At 41.4% G+C, this 26,179-nt stretch overlaps 1 protein-coding gene across 6 annotated transcripts in view; it reads left to right on the top strand.

The window, feature by feature from the left end:
• The window catches only part of oxr1a (oxidation resistance 1a), a 198,358-nt gene that overhangs the window by 34,905 nt on the left and 137,274 nt on the right, over positions 1-26,179 (top strand). Inside the window, exon 1 of one of the 6 annotated variants that reach the window (XM_082551228.1) lies at positions 707-1,128. The exons of 3 other annotated variants lie outside the window; for them this stretch is intronic. In XM_082551228.1, the coding sequence (XP_082407354.1) occupies positions 944-1,128 (185 nt within the window). In that variant the 5' untranslated portion in view covers positions 707-943. Of the gene's footprint in view, positions 1-706; positions 1,129-26,179 lie in introns of those variants that run through there. 2 more of the 6 variants (XM_082551227.1, XM_082551229.1) reach the window with 2 other exon arrangements.

The raw sequence follows: 26,179 nt of genomic DNA on the forward strand, positions 1-26,179 counted from the left end.
TTTTAATCAACAAAACTGTTTTTTAAAATATCTTGCTGCATTTTGCAAGTCTGCAAGTTCATACTCAAGTTTAAAACAACAACTACACTAAAGCTATTCTGTTATACCTGTATACAAAAAAAATATTTCATAGTTCAGCAATACTGATCAATCTAATAAACTTAGACCTACACCATCCTCCCTATTCTGGTATTTTAAAGAGTACTTAGCGTAAATATTAAGCAACCTAACTAATAGGGTTCCAACTCCCAGCAACAACAAAAATAAAAAAATAAAAAAATAAGGAACCACCCCTCACGCGCCACCTCATGATGCTTAATCGACGTAATCAACCTTAATTTGATGCAGTGTGAAAAAAAATGCACAGAAATCAATTATTTTTCAAGAAATATTAAATAGATTCAACATCTTTCTTCAACAAAATTGCAGACTGCACAGATGGTACCTTCCCAAAGTAAAAAGTACTATAGCTTACTAGGGTATATATTAGACTTAATAGTCACTATATACAGTAATGGACTTCTATTCATTTTACATCAAATTAAAACTTTGGGTGTCAGATAATTATTTATTAAAAGCTCGACATTTTAAATGAGAATAAGAAAGAAAAGTATGTCTTTGTGCCCCCTTTTCCCTGTTCATGCCCTATCGGCCCCCCTGGCTAAACTTTGCTAGATCCGCCCCTGCACAGTTACCAGCGTCAGCTACGTAGAAAAAGATCCTCGAGTAGAAAGTAATATTAAATACATTCTAACAACAGCTGATCAAGCTTAAACGTTCTGCTGTTGTTCAGCCGCTGGTTTCCTCTTTCTGGTGCAAAGTGGGCCAAAAGCAAACAAGAGACACGGACTTGCGACAGAAAAGCCGATCAGCTGATCGTTAAGCAGTTTCATGATTGAAGTAGCAGCAGGAGAGGCAGTCGCTTGTTAAGCTTAACGTGGGAATGCTTTACAAACATTCAGAGATGGACTTACACACTTGCTTTACTTCTCTCGGGATAACTTTGTCGGAGATGAAATGCCGGGTTGCTAGCGAAGCTCCACATGCTATCCAGACCACCGACAGGTCCCGCATGCCACAGCCGCTCTATCACGTGATGCATACTGCTCCGACTGCTAACGTTCTGAGGTGAGTTACGGCGTGTTGCAAGTTTTGCGAGGTGCTTTCGTGATATTTAATGGATCGGATTACATTTTTTATTTTTCTCCGATATCCGATCCAGTAATTTAGGTCAGTATCGGACCGATACCGATACGTAATATCGGATCGGTCCATCTCTAGTTTATACTCCACTCTGCATTTAACCATCAGTTATTATTCATCTCTGGCTCCACAGTGTATCTTTGTCCTGTCTGAGCCTGATTCTGCTGGAGGTTTCTTTCTTCCCACTGTCGGCATGTGCTTGCTTATAGCAGGTCGTCTATATATATTATGTGCTATATAACTAAAATTGAATAGCAGTTGATTTGAATAGATGTACAACACTGCTTCCCTTTGCAATGAGAGATTATTGCCAAAGCTACATGCAGAATTACTCCTTATATCTACAGTGTAGCACACTATAGTTACTGTCTACCACAGTTTTTTTGCCTGTGAATTGGAAATTTATGTACCTCCAAAGAGCCTTTAAAAATTTCTCTCATGAAGTGAAAAAGTCAAACCCATTAATTTGCCTTTGGTAACTAAATGTCACTTTTTGTAGATGTGGAAAATTACAGTCTTGCGACAGTGCACCTGTCAGCGATGGTGATTAGTGTTAGAGAGAAGCAGAGAGTGAGCAATCATGTGTTTATAGCGCACAACTGATTTCCTGAGCACAGCATTACACTGTCATGGTGATAGAAACATTTAACTGGTGATATGAGATTCACTCGCAAACAAAGTTTAATTACTACAGTGGGCATACCGACTTTTTATGTCAGTATTGTGACCCATATAACCAGGTATATAGTCACAATGCAACACACAGACTCTGTGATGTAAATAAAGATTCTTCGCTGGTGCAGCCGCGTTGGCGGTTAATGGCAAAAAATTTCATCTGTTGAGGAATCAAATCAAAGGTAGCTGTCAGGTTTTTGATGTCAGCCTCTAATTGATAAAAGACAAGCGTTTCTCTCCAGACTTGCCATTTAGCTCTGATGTCGAGCCATCAAACAGGGCGTAATCCATCTTAGAAAAGGCTCAGACAGATGTAAAGCTCAGAAGATCAGAATGCAGTGCAGACGTGTTGCCTTTTAAGTGACAGTCAATAAACCTCAAACTTGGTATGAACTCTCACGGTAATGAAGTGCACTCTAGTGACACTAAAAACACTGCATCTGCTATTCAAGTCTGTGAGAACACTGTGGATACAATCAGCGTTTTGTCTGGAGACGCCCCAGTTAGCCTTTACCTGCACTGCTTAGTCGGAGAGTGCCGATGGCAGCAGCATTTTGATCAGGGAGCTTCCGATGCAGCAGATCGTGGACATAGGAAGTGACAGCATCAGTAATAGAGACTGAGGACTACTAAACTCTGCAGCAAAGTGATGAGGAGTTGGATTTCTGCTGACACAGGGAAGAGGGTTGGATCAAATGTCAAGGAACGCATTAATTCTCCTGTTTTTTCTTTTTTTGTTTTTTTCCCCCCGTGGGCCTGCACAAAGTAAGACTGCATGAATATGAAGGAAAAAGGTCGTGTGTGTGTGTGTGTGTGTGTGTGTGTGTGTGTGTGTGTGTGTGTGTGTGTGTGTGTGTGTGTGCCACTGAATGTGCCCCACAAACTATCTACATGTTCTCAGATATGCTAAATGTCACAGAAAGCGCGTCTGTACATTATCAGGAGTTAAACTGTATTATCATCTTTTCATTAACTGATGATATTAAATGTCACTCAGTGTTATCTTCCACATCGCCTTGTCTGCACAACTCACTTTCTCTGTATAATGAGAGCTTTGTTCAGCCTAACTTCTCTTATTGACTGAAGCCAGTGGTCGATTTAACCATCGATTTTACATGCAATTTGAAGAGAGTTTGTTGCATTCTGTCTGCAGACGAATTTGGTCAAGTGATGGTCGATAATCAGTGGCCAGAGATCAAGTCACATCCCTTCTCACGTGCCGAGCATTACGGCCGCCGGACTGGATCACAGTCTGTCAGGCTTGACGACAACATGGCGCTTTCTGTCGTGCTTGAAGGTTAGAGCTTACTGTGTGTCGCCTACTAAAATCCCAGCCTCGTGTGCTGCACCACGCAGCTGCCATGACGAGGGCAGATGTACATTGTGGTTGTCTAAAACACATGGCCTTGGTCCCTTTTGGAGTGCACTCTATTACTCTGAAAACTGGTTGTGTCCTCCTGCTTTAGACACTATTAGGCTTAGATTGGTGTTCTTTGAGTTCAAATAGCTAAAGTGGCTGTGGCCTTTTCTAGACTATTATTTAGAGGAATGGTGACCTTATTAAAGAGTACAGCTAGTATAATTTGGGTTTTCATCAGATGTGTGCTTTAGTGTTGTGTAGAGAAAGGCTGGAAAGTTGTTGTAGTACATGTGCATGCAGAACAAAAAATAAAAACCCAAAACAAGACTAAATATGATTTATTTGGCAGGTCAATTGCAGTTACTCAAACATCAACCTTAAAGTTGATGTAAATCATTTTTTAGAGGAATTAAATTGAAGCAAATATGTTGTCCTCATAAATATACATTTAATATTGTGTAATTATGTCTACCAACAAATTTATGTATGCTAATGAACTTAATGAATTAAAAATACATGTGAGCGGTTTCCAGTTTGTCATCTTGCCCCACCATCTTTAATGCAGTGGCTGAGATGAATATCGCCGTTCCGCCTAATTGACTTTTATGTATATAGTCCTATACATAGCACACCAAAAGTGCAGGAAAAGAGAGCTTAGAGACGTTTGTTTGCCATGGAGGCAAATTTAATTTGTGTCTGCAACTTTTAACTCAAGATAAGAAGGATCATACCTATGTTTCATCATCTGCAAAGGGGTCCCCTTCACCAAGGAAGGGAAAACACAAAGAAGACAATGCAATTAATGCTGTAACTCTTACTCCTCACCTCAAGCTGTATCTCCTTAACTGAAGCCAAGGTTCCAATACACAAAAATGTGCATAAATTCTGATATTGTCTAGAAATGCCAACTTCCTGTCTCTGGACAGCTGGTTGAACCACAATAACAGCTGGTTATAAGCTAACATTATGCCAATTTTAGGCTCGAGTGTCCTAAAGATCACATTTCCCTCTGATAACCAGTGTGATTACGTTAATAGTCCAGAAATGTTACATGGATTTCAAAGAAAGTTCCAGTAATTCTGGCTAACAGTGGCTAACAGCTGCTAACAGCAGCAAAAACAGCAGTGCTTCCACACAAAAAAGTTCAGGATATTCTCAACTACTCACCTCTGTCTTGCTGTCATTGAACAGTTTCACTGACTCATTGATTTGCATCATACTGGTTCCATAAAGTTTTACGGAGTAAACAGATCTGGTCACATATTGACAGCTGAGGTAAACAGTACTGACAGCCCACCCTCACTACAGATGAATGACAGCCAAAGTAGTCTGTCATACAGCAGCCACTGTAACTACGATTAAGAGAGGTAAGAAAACAGATTTTACTTGATTGCGTCTAGTGGTGAGATTTTACACACTGTACCTTTAATTTCCACCCACCATAAATTACAACCAAATTTAGATAAAGCAGAGATATTGTTTTTTTGTTTTTTTTTAAAATTCATACTACATAAGCCACCATGTGACTATGGCTACAACCGACTAAAAGACCACCCTTCTGGTAACACAACTAAAGGTTAGGCTCGTTATGGGACTAAGCATAACATGCTCATAGAGCTGGAGTTGTATCAAGTCACTTGAGTTGTTTTTGTAGCTGATATCTGTACCTAATGTTCCCAAAGAACATTTCAAACACCCGTTTAAGATTCCGATTCACAAGGTCCCGAATTGATTCGATCTACGATTCGATTCAATTCGATTTAAATCTGGGAAATTTTGCCTCAGACAGTCAGAAATACTATAATTCAGATCAGTACATTTACATATTTTTGTATCTATAAAAAGGAAGCTGACACTCGCAAGACTTTATCAAAGGTGTGAGCATCACAGCAGATGCCTTTGTGTCAAAGTAGCTGAAGATAAAACACAGAAAAACATGAAGGTGATTTTCCTGGCCTGGATTTTATAAAAATATTCTGCAGTAGATCAAAAACGAAAGAAAATCATTAATCAACATATGAACATTACCTCTGAAGTTACAGCACACGGCTAAGCGTTTTGCATTTTGCATAATTTTAAAAAGTTAAAATTTGTTCAGAAGCCTATTGAACAGCAGAAATGAGTCTTTCTTTTCGGAAGTAAGTAAAAGGGAAAAAAACAGCGTCCGACAGCGCTGTAAACAATGGTAGACTTGTGCGTAACAAGCAAGCGAATAATTCAGAAAACAGATTTTTAGACGGGAAACTGTTCTTGAAGTATACAGAGAAAGCGAGAGAGAGAGAGAGAGAGAGAGAGAAAGCTGTGCATGAAGTGTGGTGGAAGCAAAACAGCAAAAGTCAGAGGGAATTCATGACAATGTTTATGTGAAGCGTAGTTTGGATCTTCTTTTGCTGCTGGCTCGGTCAATAATGTTTGGAGAGAGATAAAACTAACAGCTTTAGAATCGCAAAAAGGGCGTAAACACAAAGCTGTCGGCTTTCAGCCCCGACCGTGTCCGTGCCGTCGGGTGAGAAAGGCGACATCTCACTGATTCTGATCCGTCGGCGGGTCCGCGCTTTGTGTTTACATCTTAGTGCAGAATCTGTGTACCTGCTCTCATTTGCTGTTTTAGCTGTTTGGTGGTTCTTGAAATTTTGTGAGGTTTAACCTGAGATTCTGGCGTTTCGGGCAAAATAAATTAATATTAAAAAAATCTATTCAGGATTTTAATGAATCTATATCAAGTTATCCAAGCCAGAATCGATTTTAATCGATAAATCGATAATCAAAACCCACCCCTAGTACTTATAAGTAGAGCAGGGCGATATGGCCAAAAATATTTATCACGATATATATTTGAAAATTTGCGATAACGATATAACTGATGATATAATTGATGCGAGACAAAATACAACTTTACTAGCGCAGGAATGTCCCGCCAATTTCCGCAGGTGAGGTCACTGAGGCAGTTAAACAACTCCTTGGTGGCAGAGCCCCTGGTGTTGATGAGGTCCGCCCCGAGTTCCTGAAGGCTCTGAACGTTGTAGGGCTCTCCTGGTTGACACGCCTCTACAATGTTGCGTGGAGATCAGGGGCAGTACCCCTGGACTGGCAGACCGGGGGGTTGGTGGTCCCCATCTTTAAGAAGGGGGACCGGAGGGTGTGTTCCAACTACACGGGGATCACACTCCTCAGCCTCCCTGGGAAAGTCTATGCCAGGGTGCTGGAAAGGAGAGTTCGTCCGCTAGTCGAACTTCAGATACAGGAGGAACAATGCGGTTTTCGTCCTGGTCGCGGAACACTGGACCAGCTCTTTATCCTTTCAAGGATACTTGAGTGCGCATGGGAGTTTGCCCAACCAGTCTACATGTGTTTTGTGGACTTGGAGAAGGCATTCGACCGTGTCCCTCGGGGTGTCCTGTGGGAGGTGCTGCGGGAGTATGGGGTGTCTGGCCCGTTGCTACGGGCCATTAGATCCCTATACAACCGTTGCAAGAGCTTGGTTCGCATTGCCGGCAATAAGTCGGACTCATTCCCGGTGGGTGAGGGGCTCCGCCAGGGCTGCCCTTTGTCACCGATTCTGTTCATAATTTTTATGGACAGGATTTCTAGGCGCAGCCAAGTGGCGGAGGGCTTTCACTTCAGTGGCCTCAGAATCTCATCTCTGCTTTTCGCGGATGATGTGGTTCTGTTGGCTTCATTGGGTGAAGGCCTCCAGCTCGCACTGGAACGGTTCGCAGCCGACTGTGAAGCAGCGGGAATGAGGATCAGCACCTCCAAATCTGAGGCCATGGTTCTCAGCCGAAAAAGGGTGGAGTGCCCACTCCGGGTCGGGGATGAGTTCCTGCCCCACGTGGAGGAGTTCAAGTATCTCGGGGTCTTGTTCGCGAGTGATGGGAGAAGGGAGCCGGAGATCGACAGACGGATTGGTGCATGTTCTACAAAAAAAAAAAGTGTTTTGTTGTGTGTCTGACGGACAAACACCAAACCAGTTCCACATCACTGAAGTGGCACCATTTTTACAAACCAATTCTTGTTCATCCGCTTCACTCAACAATCCGCTTTCCCCCTTCTCATTCTCCGTTGCCGTGGTGCTTTTTCGGCCATGTGCGTATGAAAACAAAGGCACTGCGCATGCGAGTTTTACCCACATTCTATCGCGATATTTCATTTTCTTATCGTTGCCTAACATTGTACCGGTATTACCGTGAACGGTATAATATGGCCCAGCCCTACTTATAAGCTTTATCAACAGTGGCAACAATTCTACTTCAAACTTTTTTTAAATGAAGTGTTATAAACATGATCTTATTATGTATGCAATTTCATGGTGCATAGTCACCACTTGGCATAGAGAAATTTGCCACACAAAACAGCTACTGCGACATGTGAGTAATTGTCTCAACCTGGCCACGCCTTTATAAAATGTGGCTGCATGAGGAAACCATGAAGGAAGCTCTTGGTGCATGTGCATTAGAGAGAGAATGTAAGACCTGCTGGTTGAATTGGCATACTTCCTGTTTGCTTTACACACATGAGCAGGATCATAAAGAAAAGTCATAACGCAGCTTTAGACGATCCAAATGCTACTGAACTCGTAAAAGGGTCACTGAATCACAGAGGGATGCCTTTTCCATTACATTTAGTCATCTGAGCCTTTGTCAGTATGAAGATATTAAGTGCAGCTTTTAACGTTAATTATAGTTTTTAAGTCTGAAAATGTGGAAAGTGCATTTCATCGAGCCCAAAAATGTCAAGTCCAAACCCCTGAGATATTAGACAAGTTGCTGCTCTCTTTGGTGCCTTTTTGTATTGCTGTGTCTCGCTGTCAGCTGTGTAAACCGGGCTAACGTGTCAGAAATTCAGGGCTTTTATTGATGCTTTTTCAGGATGAATTCAGTCTATACATCACTGGAGGCTAGCGGTGCATCTATTCATAACATGTCTGTTACCCAGCGTTCTCGGGCAGTAATCAACATGAGTGTTAGAAATTAGATGTAGCACCATCCAAAACGATTGTCCTGACTTCATAAAGCTTCACATCAACACTCAGAAACATCCTAAAGGTCATTGTTTTTAGGATCTGACGTGTTTTGTTGTGTTTTTTTTCTCTCGGAGGCACACAGTGTGGTATTTGTTCCATTCTCCTCCTCCACCTCGCCTCAGTTTTCCACCCCAACACTTGTCAGTCATTTTGATGTACTGCTGTCTACCTCTAGCTCGGGGCTATTAATCGACAAAAAAAAAGAAAGAAAAGAAAACAGAGATGTTCAGTGTATTTTTTTTGTTTTTAACATGTACACTCAGTCACGTGTTCCTCCTTGCTGCTTTATCTTGTTGTTGTTGTGACCTTTCTGTGCTTGACAGCTGGAACAACAGCAAACACGCATATAGACGCGTGACTTATGATATAAAACACGACCTGATATTTAAATACCGGAGTTGGTGCGTTTTTTAGCTTTGTGAGAAGGAAGAAAGAAACTGCTTTATCCACAGGACTCCTAATCAGTCAAAATGTATTGCTTCACATATCAGATCAATGTACGGAGGTCGAATGTCACCTAGTGAAATTGGTGAAAGTGAGCCTCCGGGCCATGGGCACCAGCTAATGAAATTTTGATGCAGCTTTATTTAGAACTATTTTAGAGGATTACATTCCAGGCTCCATTTCCAACTTCAAAGATGAGCTTTCACCACCGCTGGGGGTAGCGAGCCTAATGTCACCGCTTCTTGCGATAGGAAAGTTCCACACAGTTTTGTGCTCGAGTTCTGTCATTCAGAATGCTTTCAAGTGATCGCTTCTAATCTGACTCATTTTAGTTTTCACTCATTTCCCGCTTTGCTTTGTTAATCCATGAAGTGGGATGCGCAGCGGACTTGTGTGTGGCTCTCTCGATTAGATTAGATTAGCGCTTTCATCACTCAGGGCCAGATGAGCGATAGACAGACAGAGAGGGATGGAGTGACTGGAGTGGTGGTGGGTTTTAAAGAACTGCCAGCTATGCCACAGAATAAACACTTCACTATGTACAATGTGTATATTTGATGCTGATGATTCTGCTAATATGCAGTAATATCCCAGAACTAATGTAACTGGTTGTATTTTTTGGTTGTCTTAGTGTGCTGGGTGTGTATAGATAGAAGCTCTGTTAACTCAAGTCTGCCACATCTGATCTTTCTGTTGGTTTACAAGTCACCCCAGGTGGCACATTTTCTGGAAGAGGAAGGCAGGGCATTGATATAAATAAATATGATAGCAATCATTTGGAAACCACACGGTCACCAACTTGTTTTCTTCAAATGAGAAGTGGAGTTATCAGCTAATGCTAGCTAGCTAGATTAACAAGGTGTATCAATGATACCTGCAAATTGGAGCTTTTTCCTTCCTTCAACTGGTCCCTTTTGGGGTCACCACAGCCAATCATCTGCCTCCACCTCACCCTATTCCTTACAGCCTTCTCTGCCACACCAACCCTCTGCATGTCCTCCATCATTACATCCATGAACTTTCTCTTCGATCTTCCTTTTTTCTTTCTGCCTGGCAGAAAGAATGATTTTCAGCAACCTGTGTTCACAACGTACGGGACTGTTGTTAACATCTTGGTGTAGAAATCCCAGCACACCTCCAGGGGCAGCTAAAGGGGGACCGACACAATATTACGCAGATGGTCATAATGTTATGTCTGATCAGTGTATGTTGTAGTGCAGTGTAAGTAAACGACACCAACAATGGCTTTTGTAGTGCCGTTACAGTTGAAGTAACAAGATAAAAACTGTACAGAGTACTTAATATTTTCTCATTTTAAACAAGTCATGGGAAAGTAAGTATTCAACTTAGTTGAATATACTTGAACACGAGTCTCATTTGCTTGTTAAAATCAAGCAAACTTAAAAAAAAGGGTGCTTAGATGCTGTATTAGTTTGGGCCCAGTGTTGTGTCCATTTGCTTATAATTGTAATACTTGATTAAAAAAAAAACTCATGGTGGCTAAAGTGCTGAGGAGCGATATCTCTGCTACAGCGATAGTTTAAAATGAGTGACGGCAGCGAACGTCATACACCTTCCTTACTTCTCTTGACGATTTCTTCCTTTTCCCCCCTTCTTTCTCTCTTTACCTCCTTGGTGGATGGATAGCTTGCAGCTTAGCTGGGTGCAGCAACTGGCGCCCGAGGAGATTGCTGACCTGGGGTGAATGCCTAAGAAGAGTCAAATTAAGGTTTTATTCCATTACTCACATGGAAACACCAGCAGCGACAGCAGTTCTCAATGTCATCCAGAGGGTAAATGCTACTTAATCGGGGTGGGGGGGACAAAAATGTGCACAGCCACATCCCTGTGTAGCACGGCCGTACAAATTTACATATGGAGGGGTTGTTTTTTTCCGTTACTATTAGAATTTTTTGTGATGTGTGCAGCAGCTCTCTATTATGTCATGCAGACAGGCCGGGCCAGCGGTAGCCAGCGAGCAGCAGAGAGAGCACCTCTGGGTGGTTGGATGTGTTTTGTTGAGCACGGTAATTCAGTCTCCCTCTGCTTCAAAGAGACAATGCTTCTGTGACCGTGCAGCCTTTTTCTGTCTAGGCTTTTATCCTTGTGGCCCATATTACTCCATATCTTATATAAGGACAGATTATAGGAAATAAATAAATAACTAAGACAAAACACTCGTCCAGACAAAAGGGCTTCAAACAGCCAGCAGTTTGGAGCCAGATATGCAGCTTGTACGCCTATCTTCCTCTGAAGTTGCATCTAACTCAATTTGCTGACTGCTGTGACATTTTTGTGATCATGGAAAAGTGCAGCAGCTGAATTTATTGTCGCCGGGCCTCTGTTTTTTATTTATTTATTTATTTTTTGATGAATGCGCATCGAGCGCATCCTTTTCCGGCAGCAGGCATTAAAACTTGAATGATCTCATTTATTTTTTTTCCGCTCTCTGAAGCCGACAGACCCACAATGGCATCTGCACTGAGGACGGCATCGAGGACCCAAAGCTGTTAAAACAGAGGGCTTTGCTTTATGACTGTAGAATGGAGCAAGGTGTGTCATAAATGTAGGGATCATTTGCTCGTAAAAATAGCATAACTGTCGTATGTACCTAAGTGGGAATTTCACACGAGAACAGATGTTACTCATCCAAACTAGAACATTTTCATATATGGCATGGCAATAAAACAGTCCATTATGTTATGTTAAGCTGATCTTCATAACAGAGGACTTCATTTAGAGGCCACTCATACTCATGCACTGTGTCCCCTTTGCAGTCATCCACTCGTAGAGCAAAATGTGTGAGTCACACACAACAAGCTTACCAACTTTAGGTACTGTAGAGCACTAACATGACTGCGTGACACTGACCTCCATCATCTTCATCGAGACTTGATTGTGTAATATCTTTATACTTTCCACAACAACATACATATATGAGCATAGGAACCAAAAATTGGCCTTACCTAATGGTCACATGTCTGATCACCACTTTGATGAGATAGGATATGCAGCCTGTGTGGTTGCTGGCAGACTTTCATACGAGCTTGAATTTACAGGTCTCTGCAATGTGTGAGGAGCAGGTTTAGTGGTCTCAGAGCGCTCTAACTAAACGCTACGAGCTTTAGTTGACTGGGAGGTAACCCCAGTGTAGTAACTACAATTTATGGCTTATAACAGGCACAGTAAATTCTTCCATGTCGCTATTCAAGCAAATATCAGAAAAACATTAAAACACTACAATATCTCTAGTGTCTAGCGGCATGGCTCTTCAACCTGCACATGCAAAGCAAGCAACTAGATCATTTGAATATGACTGAATTAAAACCATCGTAACGGGTCCACGCTGTTTTCGTTGAAGCCTTATGTGCCGCTTTACATGACTGCATTTGTAAAAGAAGCCAGGATCACACAGAAAGCTGTCAGTGGCATCACAAAGAGGTTTACAGGTGGAATCCTTTTGACTTAAAAAAGCACTCCAGCCTCCCACCTCTGCACCCAGCTATGACTAGAAAAGAAAAGTTTGACATGCATTAGAAAAGGTGTGGACAAATCATAGCTTTTAGACATGTTCAGGGAACGCGTGGGTATTGTGACAAAGGGAAGAAGGTCCCAGTTGTGCTCATTTTACAAAGGGTTCACAGGAAGGTAGAAATGACACGCTCATCAGCGTCCTACACGGCTCCAGCTCCTTGCTCCACTTACTCCACTGTGGAGTCTGGTTTTTTTTCTTCCTCTTTCAGGCTTGAAGTACTTCTGCTACAACTCTGAATTATGCCATATTCAGAAGTTTGCAGATGACACGGCCATCATGGGGTGTATCTGGGATGATCAGGAAGAGGAGTACAGAAGTCTGGTGAGGAACTTTGTCGCATGGAGTCACACAAACCACCTGCAACTCAACACCTCAAAGACTAAGGAACTGGTTGTGGACTTCGGGAGGTCCAGAGAAGGTCCACTGCCGGTTCAGATAGAGGGGGAGGAGGTGGAGGTGGTCAACAAGTACAAGTACCTCGGGCTGTGGGTGGACAATAAACTGGACTGGTCATGCAACACAGAGCACCTGTATAAAAAAGCCCAAAGCCGACTGTACTTCCTCAGGAGGCTGAGGTCTTTTAACATCTGCAGGAAGCTCCTGAGGATGTTTTACCAGTCAGTGGTTGCTGGAGTACTTTTCTATGCTGTGGTGTGCTGGGGGAGCAGCACAGCAAAGAGGGACTCATCCAGGCTGGAGAAACTGATCAGGAAGGCTAGCTCTGTGCTCGGCATGAAGCTGGACACTCTGGTGACAGTGGCAGAGAAAAGGACATTAAAGAAACTGCTGGACATTATGAACAATGCTGGGCATCCTCTGCACACGGCCATAAACAATCAGAAGAGTCTGTTCAGTGACAGGTTGCTTCTCCCCAAGACAAGAACTAACAGACTTAAAAACTCCTTTGTCCCACACGCCATCAAACTGTTTAACTCCTCTCTGGAGGGGAGAGGGAGGGGAAACAGGAGGACAAAGGAGGGGGGAACAACTAAGCTGTAGTGCCTCTTCACCTCACTGTACAATACCTTGTGCAATACTTTTTGTAAATAGTCAACAGTGCAATAGACTCAATACTTGAAATGTGCAATTCACTTGTATTTTTATTTTTTTATTTTTTATTCCTATTTATTCTATTTATCCCCTTTGTATATTTTATTTATATTTGTCTCTGTATTTATATATATGTGTGTGTGTGTGTGTGTGTATATATATATATATATATATATATATATATATATATATATATATATATACATATATATATATATAACTATTCTGTAACTTCGGTCGTTGCTGTGCTTTTTGGAAGTCGAATTTCCCAGAGGAACCCACCCGAGGGATTAATAGAGTTCTATCTTATCTTATCTTATCTTATCTTATCTTATCTTAAGTAGTGCAGCTGAAGTATCCTGGAAGGAAGGCAGTGAGGACTGGATGAGTTTTCCTAGTTTGCCAGATTTGTCCCTAAATATTCCACAAATCTCACAAATCTGTAGCCAAACGTTCTTTAGTTTGTCGTATATATATAGGGTTGCCAACCGTCCCTTAAAAAACGGAATCGTCCCGTATTTCGAAACAAAAGTACACGTCCCGTATTGAGCTAATAAGGGACGCACTTTGTCCCGTAATACAGTGAGAATCAAAAGTAGTCTATAAATGTTAATGGAATCAACGCTTTGTTTGAAAGCATAATTCCCAGCCCCTCTCCTGCTTTGTGACCAATGAGCTGACAGCACACTTATGACAATTCGAGTATGACAATTCAGATTACCGCTCATCTCATTGGTCGATGAAAGGTCGCTTACGGAGAAAATACCGGAAGACAACAGATGACCACAACAAGAAGCATGGCCAACAGGGAAACAAACGCAGACACTGCGGTGCAAGTCTCGGACGACAGTACACCTAAAGCTGGGCAAACACTGTGCGATTTTCAGTCACGTTATTCAGCTCCTGCTCAAACTGCACGATTGACTCGCAGGGATTAGAAGTTGGTAGGTCACGATGTACTCTCACACTATACCGCCCGATGCTCTCTCTCTCTGTCTTTCACTCACACAGACACACCACCACCATCAACTTTGCTAAATTGCTAATAAAAAAAACACTCATCAGGCAGCTGTGAATGAGCAGCAGTGTAGATCCAACTATTTTCACGGTTGTTGTGGTCGTGATAATTTTGTGATGCCACATCGAAAAGGCTCGGATGAGCTTTCCAAAGTTCTACAAGTTGTGCCTCCATCGCTTGTGTCCAGATCACAGGCTGCACTGCCGTGCTGCTCCGTCTTTTTCACCGACGTTTACGTGTTTGTGCGTGAGCAGTGTGAGCGGCTCACGAGCGATTGATGATCGGGAGCTGGTCGTGAGGTGTTAATCGCTTCTCGTTACCCCACGTATACTACACGACGCACGATGAAGGCCAAAATCGGGCCGATCACCAAATCGGTCGCACGACTCAAAAATCGGCTCAAAATGGGCCAAAAATCGCACAGTGTAAGCCCAGCATTAGAGCAGCAATGTTTGTTCCCCTCAGAGAAAGAAAAATAGGCTGCAAAAGTACAGGGAGGAATGGGAAAAGGGAAACACCTGGCTGGGAAAATACACCATAACACCTTTAAAGCGCACTGCACTGTGTGCCGGCGCACTTTTTCCATAGGCATGCTTCTAGTGGTGGGCACATGAAGAACATGAGGGGCGTGAAAGCTCGGGGAACCCTTTACCAATTTCTTGTCCGCCAGGCCACGGCAGAAGCAGATATGGTATGTAAACACTGGTTTGTTGTTTAAACCCTCTGGTTAAGGTTAATATGGGCATGTGCAGTGAATATCAGCGCTATGTGGCCAGAAGTGTGATAATATAACTTATTTTGTGTAATAAACAACTGCAAGGATAGATGATTACAACAAATAGATGACTAATACATAAAAGTAATACATAGATGAATAATGATGATGAGTTATGATGCGTAATCATGGGAACAAGTGGGTTTACAAACCTGATTAGCTTTAGAAAAGCTGAAATAATACCTCAACTGAAGCCAATTGTACTAAATGCACTAAATGTGCACAGTTACAAGAATGATTTTGTTCTATTGTTTTCTATTAATTTATATAATTTTAAGTTAAGCAGGACAGAGTTCTTTTAAAGAAAGATTTACTTATATCCTCAAAAGCTAAGCATGACAGGCTTCTGTTTAAGAAAGAGACCTGTTTTACTGTGTTAATGTTGTCATTTTGAGCTAAAAATAAACGGCTAAATGATCATTTGTTTCCCATATGGTCATATCACAAAGAATATGCATCTGCTTAAATCAAATTCAAGTCAAATGGTTAAAAAATAATTTCACACACAAAAAAAGAGCTACCACACTGGGAAGGGTGAAGACAACTGGGTTGCCCGGCCCTGGCCACGAGGTGTCCCTTATTTATTTTTCAGGGAGTTGGCAACCCTATATATATATCAAACATGTTTGGGCACACTCAGGAATAAAATTTGCACTAATGCTATAGTCACAGTGCGGAAAGTGGTTGGACGTGGTTGCATGACCAAAATTAAATGATAAATTAGATGATGTTTGAAATGTACTTGTGAACTTGCTGCCTTTGATATGGTTTCTTCAAAGAAGTGGATCAGGTCGACAACTACTCAGAATCAGTTGGGTGCGATCGCAACCGAAAATTGCAAATCTGTTGCAAACTACATACACAATTATGTGTATTAACTCTAATTAAATTAACTCTAACTACTCACATTCACAGAACCGCGGAGATTTGAAACAGAAATTCAGAAAATCTTCCCCAAATAGCGAGATAGACCAGCTACATCTCGTGTCCTCTATCGCAAAGAGAGACAGCAGACACATCTGTGCAGACTGACACAGACTGTGTTGTTGTCACTCTCACTCAGACCATGACTGATTGGAGGTAGGTTACTTAGCACCAGGTGACTGGTGCTTGTGATTGAAAGTGACAAAACGTCAACCTCTGGATGACCAGAAGTTGGTTGAACTATTTGCTGCTGGTCTCTGACAGCAACCCCCCCCCCAAACAAACAAAAAAAAAACACACACAAAAAGGTCACTGGGCGACTACAGATTTTTCCTAGAAGCATTGAAGTTACCGTCCTGTTTTTACTATAGTGTGACTGAGCCATAAATAACGACATAGCTAGTAGCTTTTTATTTTAGCTTACCTAATCTTTATTAAGGTAAGGTGAGGTGTTTAGCTTAACACAAAGATTTAGAGAAACATCAGCCTCCTAGCCATTTGTGTTCAGTGCAGTTTAAATGTGGATTTAAGGATTTTTCTGCAGGCCAGGCTGCCTGTTTCTAGTTTTTGTAGGAAACTAAGCTAACTAGCAACTGTTGTTAAATTTATATAGGAAACACAATTAAGCCAGCAGTCATGAGAGTGATATCAGCCTTTGTCATATTCCCTGAAAGGTTAAATTGTAATTTAAAATGTTGTAACATTTCAAAACATAGACGAGCAGTAAAACGAGAGACATGCAGTTGTTGCCACCTGTTGTAAGCGCTACCAAGAGAGTAAGGCCTGACGCTTTCCCCTGGTGTTTTGTGATGTATGCACTTTAGAAAAATTGCATGGTTATGAAATCCTTTTGCCCCCCAAACATGTGCATCTTCACTCACAGACATACATGCCCACATATATATGCATCCAGATATCGCCTAGTTTCACGTTCCACTGGAGCATCTCTAAATGATTTCTGACAAATCTAGCCAGTGGTACAGAGGCACCTTAAAATAAACTGCCCTTTTTCCTCCATCTCCTCCTGACTGCTGCTGAATTCCAATCACATCTCCCTCCCCTTTTTTTTCCTGAGCTCTGTTGCCTGAGGTTGGGCCTGTGACTCATCATAAAGGAAGGAGAGAATTAGATAATGTGGTGGCACACCGAAGACAATGCACACAGCACGCATGGAAAGGAATATGAGAGCAAAGGAATAAGGTCAAGTTCAATCACTGAATGCACACGAGGTCAGCCTGCTGTGAGCACAATCGTATTAAGGAGGGAATAATAGTAGTTGTGTACAAAGACGGCCAGAGTGCAGGTAGGCTTATTCAGTAAGTCAGAAATTAATTAGCTGTTGCATTTTAATATGTGATTTCCTTTTCACCTCCTATAAAGGTTAATAATCCAAGTGTCAAGTAAATAAATTATAGCTATAATTTATTAATATTGTAATAAATTATGAATTCCTTTGCTCGTAATTGCAAGCTACCTGAAAGGATAATGATTGTTTTTGCATGACACAATTAAAAATAAAGTGCAAGGGAAAATATAGGGAAACGTAGGGAGCATCCTCATTGCATCCTAGTCTTTATAAAGACATATCGTTCTCCCAATAGATCATAATGCAAGATGAGCTCATTTCCTATTTCCTCCAGTAATGCTACATTGTCTCTTCCTGCATCTCCTTCATTATTTGATTGCTGTAAATTGCACAAATTAAATCAGTCAAGGTGGAAAATACGATCCATCTCATTTGATTTTGATGGCATGCAGGGCACAGTGCATATTATGCTGGAGTACACTGTAAATAAGAATGGAATACCTTTAATAAGACATGTTACAAGAGAGGTAGGTCAGCATTTCCCAGCTGTCAAAGCAAATCTTCAGTTCGGTGAGCTCTGTTGCTGAAAAATAGAAGCTATTTGCAAGCAGCGCCACGACTGTATCGACATTCATCAAACATGAGCTGGATATAAATGAATTCCCAGCTCTGCTCAATGTAAACTTTGTGAACTGCACATTATAGTCCTGTGCATTCTTTTAAAGATGTTAATAACAAATCTGCCCCACTGAGCTTCATACCTTTTTTTTTTTTCTTTTCCCAGTTCCAAAGATTTTAGCTTGACCTTACCCAGGAATATCTATGCATCTGATCCACAACCCAGCAACTGCAAACACGTAAATTTAATTCTAATCAAATGTAATTCACAGCCCTGACCTGTTAGCTATGGGCTGTCTGCAGTCTGATTGCAGCTGGTGATGTGTTTACAGTCTTACCGTGGTGATTAAGTGCTGGATCGGCTGTTCTCCTCCAGCCGCTGCTAAATTAAAATGGAGACGAGAGATGGGGCCTGTCATCACCAGCTTTAGCACCTCGCACGCAAGAGAGGGAATGTGCCACAGAGTCAGCAGAAACTCACTTGTTATGTTTACAGTAAATTAGTACCATTGCTTTGAAGTTGCTGAAATCAGGAAAATGCACAGGATTTCCACAGTAAATTGCCAAACCGCCTTCTCCCCATAGCAATTGTCCCATCATATCATATAACAATTACTATTGGAGACCTGGCAGGTCTGTCAGGCTAACGTAGAGCTGCAATAACAACAGAAAGAAGTTGTCAACATTAAAAAAAATGCAGCTTTGCCTTGTTTATTTACACTAATATATTAAGAACAGTTTAGATAAAGATGGCAAGCTAAATTATTTTCTCAAAGTTTTCCTCGTGGATGAAAAAATACATATTCCAGCAGATTATACTGATTTTTACTGTGCTTGGCTTCTGAAATTGATGCTCTGCCAATCTGTTTTTGATGTGGTCCCTGACAATGGTACTGAGAAATGCATGAATCCTATTTAAAGTACACGAAAAACAACGATTGGGCACTTCCACAGAACCCAAGCTGTAATGATCTTTATTCAACTTGATGTACAGCAAGCAACTGTATCCACAGAGAGAGGAAAGCTGCCCTAGGATTTATGATGCTAAGAAAATGGAAAGGTCAGACCAGGCTGTCTGCTCATTTTACTAATCAGCGGTCCCAAACAGCGGTTAGTCTTGAGGAAGCAAAAATGACTCATGGCATTCAGTGTCCTCGCTTTCTTGCAGCTTTCACCCTGACAGAAAATGTGTTAAGCAGATATCTTCATTCATTCCATGTATGTGTTTCTTGTTCCCTTGTTCACAGTGAAAACAGTATTGTTCAACATGTGATGAAATAAAATGAAATAAGATAGAAAGGATTCAACAAAAACAGCAGCTTCCGCTACAGACCGGTTTCCTAACGAATGTTTTGCACTCATTCTTTTTGCATCTCTTACACTTTAAGACACAAAAACAACTCCGAAACTTCAGCTCATTATTTGCCTCTATTTTTTGACCCCTGTGTGTGGCTGTGTTACTGATGTCACTTGAAAAGCTGTGTACGTGTAAAAAGGAATTTTGGATATCTGAACATTGAACCCATGCCTTTCTGAAACCGCTTTCGTCATCGCCTCCACTCTTCTGTGAAGATGAAATGTTGGTTTAGGGATTTGTTCCCACTTTGACTCTCGTTAGTGATGTCCTACACTAATGTGTGGTAATAGTACCTGGCTCACGTTGAATGATCCACTCTGTCCCAGAGGTGTTCATGGAGTTGGGCTGCTTCCATAGTAACTGCACTATTTCCAATGCTTCAAATTGGTTCACTAATTCAGATAGGTGTGGCCTTACGCCCATTGTTGGTTGTTTAGGCCATCTCAGAAATATCAACCAGTCCGAGAAGTGTTAACAGGATTAAGAACAGGGGCACAACAACAATGAGATTGTCTGCTGAACAGACATCTGATTTTCTCCAGCTTGAAGGTACTTGGAAAGCTGTTTCCTTACTATGAAGATGTTTTTGTTTTGAAGCTAGAAATGCTTCTTTTCCCATTAAAACAAAAATAAGAACCAAAGCTGTCTAAAAGGCTGTTTCCCGTGAGTGGAAATAAGAAGCCCCACCAATAACTGTCAGTAAAAAGTGTCCCAGAGCTGAAATGCACAAATACAGTGTGTGTCCACATAGTTCTTATCGTGTAGAGTGGACGCATCCATTAAGAGCATGTCACATAATAAAGGGGGAATCAAAGAATGCACTGCAGCTGTCTACAGTTGCAGTTATATAACTGAAAAGTGACCATACCACCCCACATCATAAATGGGTATATACACACACACACACACACACACACACACACACACACACACACACACACACACACAGGCAATGTGTCACTGATGGTTGCTTTAACAAGCCGTGATAAATGATGTCTTCTCTGACCCCACAGAGAGGTGCGAGAACCAGAAGCTAAAAGCAGGGAAGTGAAAACCAACACGCCTTTTATGACCGCTGCTGGAGCATTGTTACCTTAAAGTTCATGTGTTATATAACGGCTTTGAAAGACTTTGACAGCTGTCCTCAGAGCAATGAGGACACAGAGGTCCGCTTCTGTTTTTTAAACTCACTAATAAAATCATTTGCACTAAGCAGCAGCATTTCTACTGTATTAACTAGCAGGGCTAGCTTAAACTAGCTATCTAATTGGGTTTGCAGTGCTATCTATTAGGATTGCTCTGTGAGATCCACCCTATCTGGCTCCCAGTGCATCCAACCAATGTGAAACACGCAACTATGGAGCTGTGAGTTCGACATCGCAGTTTGTTGAGTTGGCCTGTTTACCAAATTTTACAATGATGTAATTTTTTAAGAAAGGAAGGCAGCAGTCTGCTATTCTTTTTCTTCATTCTTATAGGTTTCCTTTTTACATTTTAGATCTTTCCGAGTCTATCCGATCGTCGTTGATCGCTTCCCAACAGCTTTGCTTCTTTTCTAAAACTACTATGAGTTCTGTGAATCTGCCTGCTAGTTCCTATGGTAGAAAATGGTCTTTATACAGATCACACCATGAAAGCGGCCTAAAGTTTGTCATCCAGAGGTTGTCTTCTGTTGCCATATGTGTGTGTAACGTGACGGGAGGAAATAATTGGCTTTAGAGGACCCACCTGTAAGGAAGAGCTCCTATTTTCAGCAGATGAACCTATTCTGCTCCTCATCATTTGATATGCTTACCTGACTTTATGTGTGAAGAGGTGTTTTCCTTCCTTATAGCTGTAATATTTCAGTGTTTTAATAATAGATTCCTAATTAGCCTGCTTGAACTGGCAGTGGGGGTGTCTGTTGGTGCTGAAAACAAGGTAACATAGTATGTTTGTTTTTGATTGGCGCCGTTGGGAGTTTCTGTGTTAATGAGACACACGCATCTGCACGTTCCTACTTTGTTTGCAAGTGAGTGAAGGGAATAAGACTACTCAACATCTGCTGTAGAAAACTTCTGCAGCTGCTTCGCAACAAAAGGTTTCCCTCGGAAGCCAGATTTTGATTTGGCTGCAGGAGGCATCCGCTGGATATAACCAGGTCTAGAATTTGGTGCTAATCTATGTTTTGATGTTTTTCCCTAATCAGTGTATTTGAACCCACCTCAGACATGCTCAGACAGGATAAACCCTAACTGATGTGATATGGAAAATAATTTGGGTTTGCTTGTGAGTACGACCTATGGAGTTTCATTAGATCAAGTTATAGCTGCGGCTGTCAGGGGAGATAGCGCTGTTGTCCTTGGAGACAGCTTATAAACGCAGGTCCTGGTCTCACTGAATGATAGTAATGTGGTCCCTGCCATCTGTCTCAGGGTCAGTGTTGTTCACAGGAGATGGAAACATGCAAGAGCCAAGCAGTCATGACCCATACACATCACCCTTTTACACAGATACTATCAAATCTAATACCGTCAGAGCTTTAGCTTATGTAAACTCTTTGTCAAAGGATCAACACAGCATCAAGAGTTTTGGTGGTGAGAGGTTCTGGTGCTTTTAATCATTTGATAGATGTGTTCTCTTTAATTGTATAAGTGGAAACTGTCTTTCAGATGACCTTTTCCAGATATTGAGGTGGTTGGACTGATCTATATACCAATAGTTGCCATACCAACGCTGGTATATGTATCGGATCAATCCTAGCGCAATAGGATCGATAATTTGTTTCTATCCTCTAAGTTCAGTATGTATCCCACTGAACTGTGTTAAATAAGTAACTGTTTTGGAAATGAAAACACAGTGCTCTCCCCTCCATAATGTGCCTCTATAGGTTGAAAGTAGGGATGCACCGATACCGATACTGGTATCGGGTATCGGGGCCGATACTGTAAAATGTGTGTACTCATACTCGTAAAAGTTAACCGATACCATGAACCAATACTAACTTATTTCATTAATCAGAGGGTGGCTTGTCATTTTTGTTGTCATTTTTTTAGATTGGCCACTAGGGGGACATCCCGCGCTAAACAGGCACAGGGTTAGACGAGTCAGACTGGCAGCTCCAGATAAAAAAGAGAAACTGGAGGCTGCTGTAGCTAGGCTAAACAAAATGTCAGCAGTGTGGACCGGAACAGCCAACTTTAACTCAGGCTTTGGAAAAGCGATGAAAAATGTCAAGAGAAAATCCACGGGCAGTTAAAATAACAGAGGCTCTGACTCATTTTATCGCTCTGGATGACCAGCCAATGCCAGTCGTGGAAAACATAGGATTCTTCTCAGCATTGTCGAGCTGCGATATAAAATTCCCAGCCGCCCACACATCAGGGAGATAATGGTGCCAAAACTTTCTAAAGAGGTAAAGATAAGCAGTGTGTGCGCGATGTCAGTCCTTGGTTTAACGGCACAGTCGACTGATGATCCACGTGCAGATGGGGAGTTTGTTCGTCAATGCCAAATACTTTCGTTATTTTGTTTGTTTACAATATGGACACTCTGCAACAATTTAAAAGTTTATTTTATTCTCAAACCTAATTTGTATTTATTTTATTCCAAACAGAAGTGTTTATTTATTATTCCGAAAGCTCGAGACAGTGCCAATAGTTCAGTGATATTTTGTTAAATTACAATGTGGAGACTCTGCAATAATTTAACAGAAGTGCTTATTTTTCACTTGAAATTTTTTTGTGGTCATTTTTATTAAGATATTATTTATTATCGGCAGAGAATAAAATAAAACCTGTCTTCCAATTCATTGCATTTGTGTGTGTGTGTGGTAGAAGTATCGGTTTTTGTACTCTGTATCGGCAAGTACTCAGATCCAAGTATCGGTATCGTATCGGTTTGAAAAAATTGGTATCGTTGCATCCCTAGTTGAAAGTATCGATATCAACAATACTGGCTCCTAAACATGGAACATTTTACCTTGCATTTCCTTTTTAATAGGATTTCCATTGCACAAAGCTAAATAGATTGAAAATTCCATATAGAGGAGTAGTCCAGTAGCTACGCGTAAACAGGCCACAGTCGACCGGGTGAACGTTAACTGTGCACTTTCATCTTACAAGCACTCAGTAAAACAGTGCTGAAACCATATAGAAGACTAATTTAGACCACGCTGAAGAATAATACTGTGAGTCATTCTAAAGATTTAAATTTCATATTTGAAACTTTTAGAGATAGAAAGAAGGCAATGCCAAAACTAGTCACAAGCTGTGTAATAGTCTGTTTCATAGTTAGACACTGTTTACACAACCAGACCACCTTCGTCATCTACTACTGTAATTACAGTATGTGGCTGTGAGGTGAGTCACATCAGATTACGTTTCAGCTGATAGATGAAAACATTGTATTGTTGCCAGTGCACTGATTAATCAGAGGAGAAAATAAAGCAAGCATTCTGTCTTTTTACAAGTTGGGAAGAGTTCAGGTCGTCCATTCAATCATAGCTGTTTGTGAGAAAACAGCACATTCAGCTTGGTTTGGCAGACACCAACTGGACTGTTATCTTTGGGGGGGGGGTTAAGCTCTATCTGAATAAATGGGTATAGAGCAGGTAGTTCGATATATGGCAGATAGACTCTGCTACGCTCTATATTTCAAAGATAATTAAAGCTAAAACTGATAGGAGACACAAAGGAAAATACAGGCAGTCTTCTCAGGAGTTTAGTCATGTTGGAAATGAATTTAGTGAGCCAGAGATTTCTTACCATCCATAAAAGGTGCAAAAAAAAGAGAGGCGCCTCCTTCGTCTGGCCCTCTTATCCTTGACATGTGTGACTTTCAAAACTAACACAGAGTCCAATGTTGTCATCCCACTTGCATAATATCCACTCGCAGGCTGAAAGCCCAAGGACACTGGACCACAGTTATCATGAAAGGTCATTTAGTGTAGAGGAGCCCAATGCACCCACTCTGCTGCATACATAATTCACAGGAATGAGCTCAGGGTTAAATATATTCTCTTTGTTTGCAGGCTAGCTGTTGTATAACTCATTCAAGACTTTTTTTTTTTAAATGCATGAAAATTATTATTATTCTTTACTGTTGTTATAGTCACCAGAATCAAATGAGCAAATGGGTAAACATTGGAGCCATACAGCCTTACTCACAGCGTGAAAGGCTTTTAAACCTCTCAGTTTCCTCCTCATGGTGTTCCCACTGACAAAGATTATATGACTGAACCCTGCCTTTGGATCATGTTTGATGACTCATATTTGAGGGAAACATATATTTAGCCATTAAATAACCACAGTAAGCATACCTGAAACAGTTCTAATGTTCTAGAAGTTGGAAACAATGTACTCAAAGTGGCACGCCTAAGAAGTGAATAAATGCAATTATGCCTTGAAGAAACAGTCGTTAAAATCAGAAGCCCGATAAATTGTATCAAGGCTGTGACGCTCAGTAGGAAACAACACAAATGCTAATTTAATGTGTCCGTGTGTTTCATATTGATTAGTCACAAATTATTCAGTGATTCTCGTCGCTAACGAAGACTCGTCTCTTGGCTGTGTACCTGTGAGCAGTCACCCGGAGTGAGCGTGCGAACGTAGAATGACACCAAGGGTTCCTCGCAGCTTCGACTTGAGGTGTGAGTGAGAGGAAAGCCGAACATAACACGAGCGACAGCGGGGAAATGTCTCGAGAAGACAAGAGCGTTCGACCCCCGAGGTTTTTATGTCCACATTCTATTGGGTGTCTAATTTAAATGTCAGAAGATTTGAGTTTTTCTCCCGGTTAGCCGAGGGACACACACACACACACACACACACACACAACACTTTCTGCTATTTGTGCGTGATGAACAAAGCTGTGTTGTCACTGAGCGTCTTCATTCCAGACTGTCAAACAGCTGCATTGCACAGTGACATTGCACCATTTGTCCTCACTATTTGTGTGTGTGCGTCGTTCTCACTCCTGCGACTCTCGCTTGAAAGGTGCCATTAGTCATGAGAGTGTTTGGGTGACTGGCTTTCACGGACCTTGTATTCACAGACAGGAAAATGGCTACATAATACACTTGGAAAGGATTAGTGCATCAGTGGCAGAGCTGTTGTGGCATTTTCTTGTTTGGATACTGCAATTCAGAGCAATTACTTGTCTTTAAACATGACAAAGTAATTTAAGGTTCCCATAGGCTGCGAATGTTGTTGCACTTCCTCTGGTCACCAGTAGAGGCCACTAACAGTAGGATAAATACTACAAATGTTGAGGGTTTTTGCAGTTGTTAGCTTCAGCTATTGTTTTCAGTTTGTGAACTATTAATCTGCTTTGCCATCATGATGTAAGCCCTTTCTAAAAATAAATCTGACAAGATGAATGTCTGATCTCATGATGAATTTTGATGCAGCCTAAAACTATTTATGTAATGCTCCCCTCTGCATCCACCTACCCCCCAGCTTTCCTCTGCGCAGGACTCGGCCTTTCTGATTAAAAGCCTATTCTCCGCTGCTCCCTTGTCACAGGCTTTACTCAATACATCACAGAGAGAGACGGGGATAAAGCTCTTTGCATTCCTATTTGCCAACACAGGATTTATTTTAGTGTTTACACTGGATGTTCTCTTAACAAATGCTGCCCACGATGTCATTAAAAAAAACTGTTAATCAACAAGAGGCAGTAATTCACGTATCACATTTTAAATGTGTGCTACTAGCGCAGGTCACATAAAAAGTGAAAACAACGCAAAATTACAACTATAGTGTAAATGTAGGGCTGCACGATTTTGCATAAAATGAGAATCACGATTTTTTTGGCTTAGAATTGAGATCACGATTCTCTCACGATTTTCTTTTCCAGTATAAATATTTATTGCACTTATTAACTGCACATCAACTTCGTAACAGTTGAGAC

The sequence above is a fragment of the Aulonocara stuartgranti genome (genome assembly GCF_965226115.1).
Source record: "Aulonocara stuartgranti genome assembly, chromosome: 11".
NCBI classification, from domain to species: Eukaryota; Metazoa; Chordata; class Actinopteri; order Cichliformes; family Cichlidae; genus Aulonocara; species Aulonocara stuartgranti.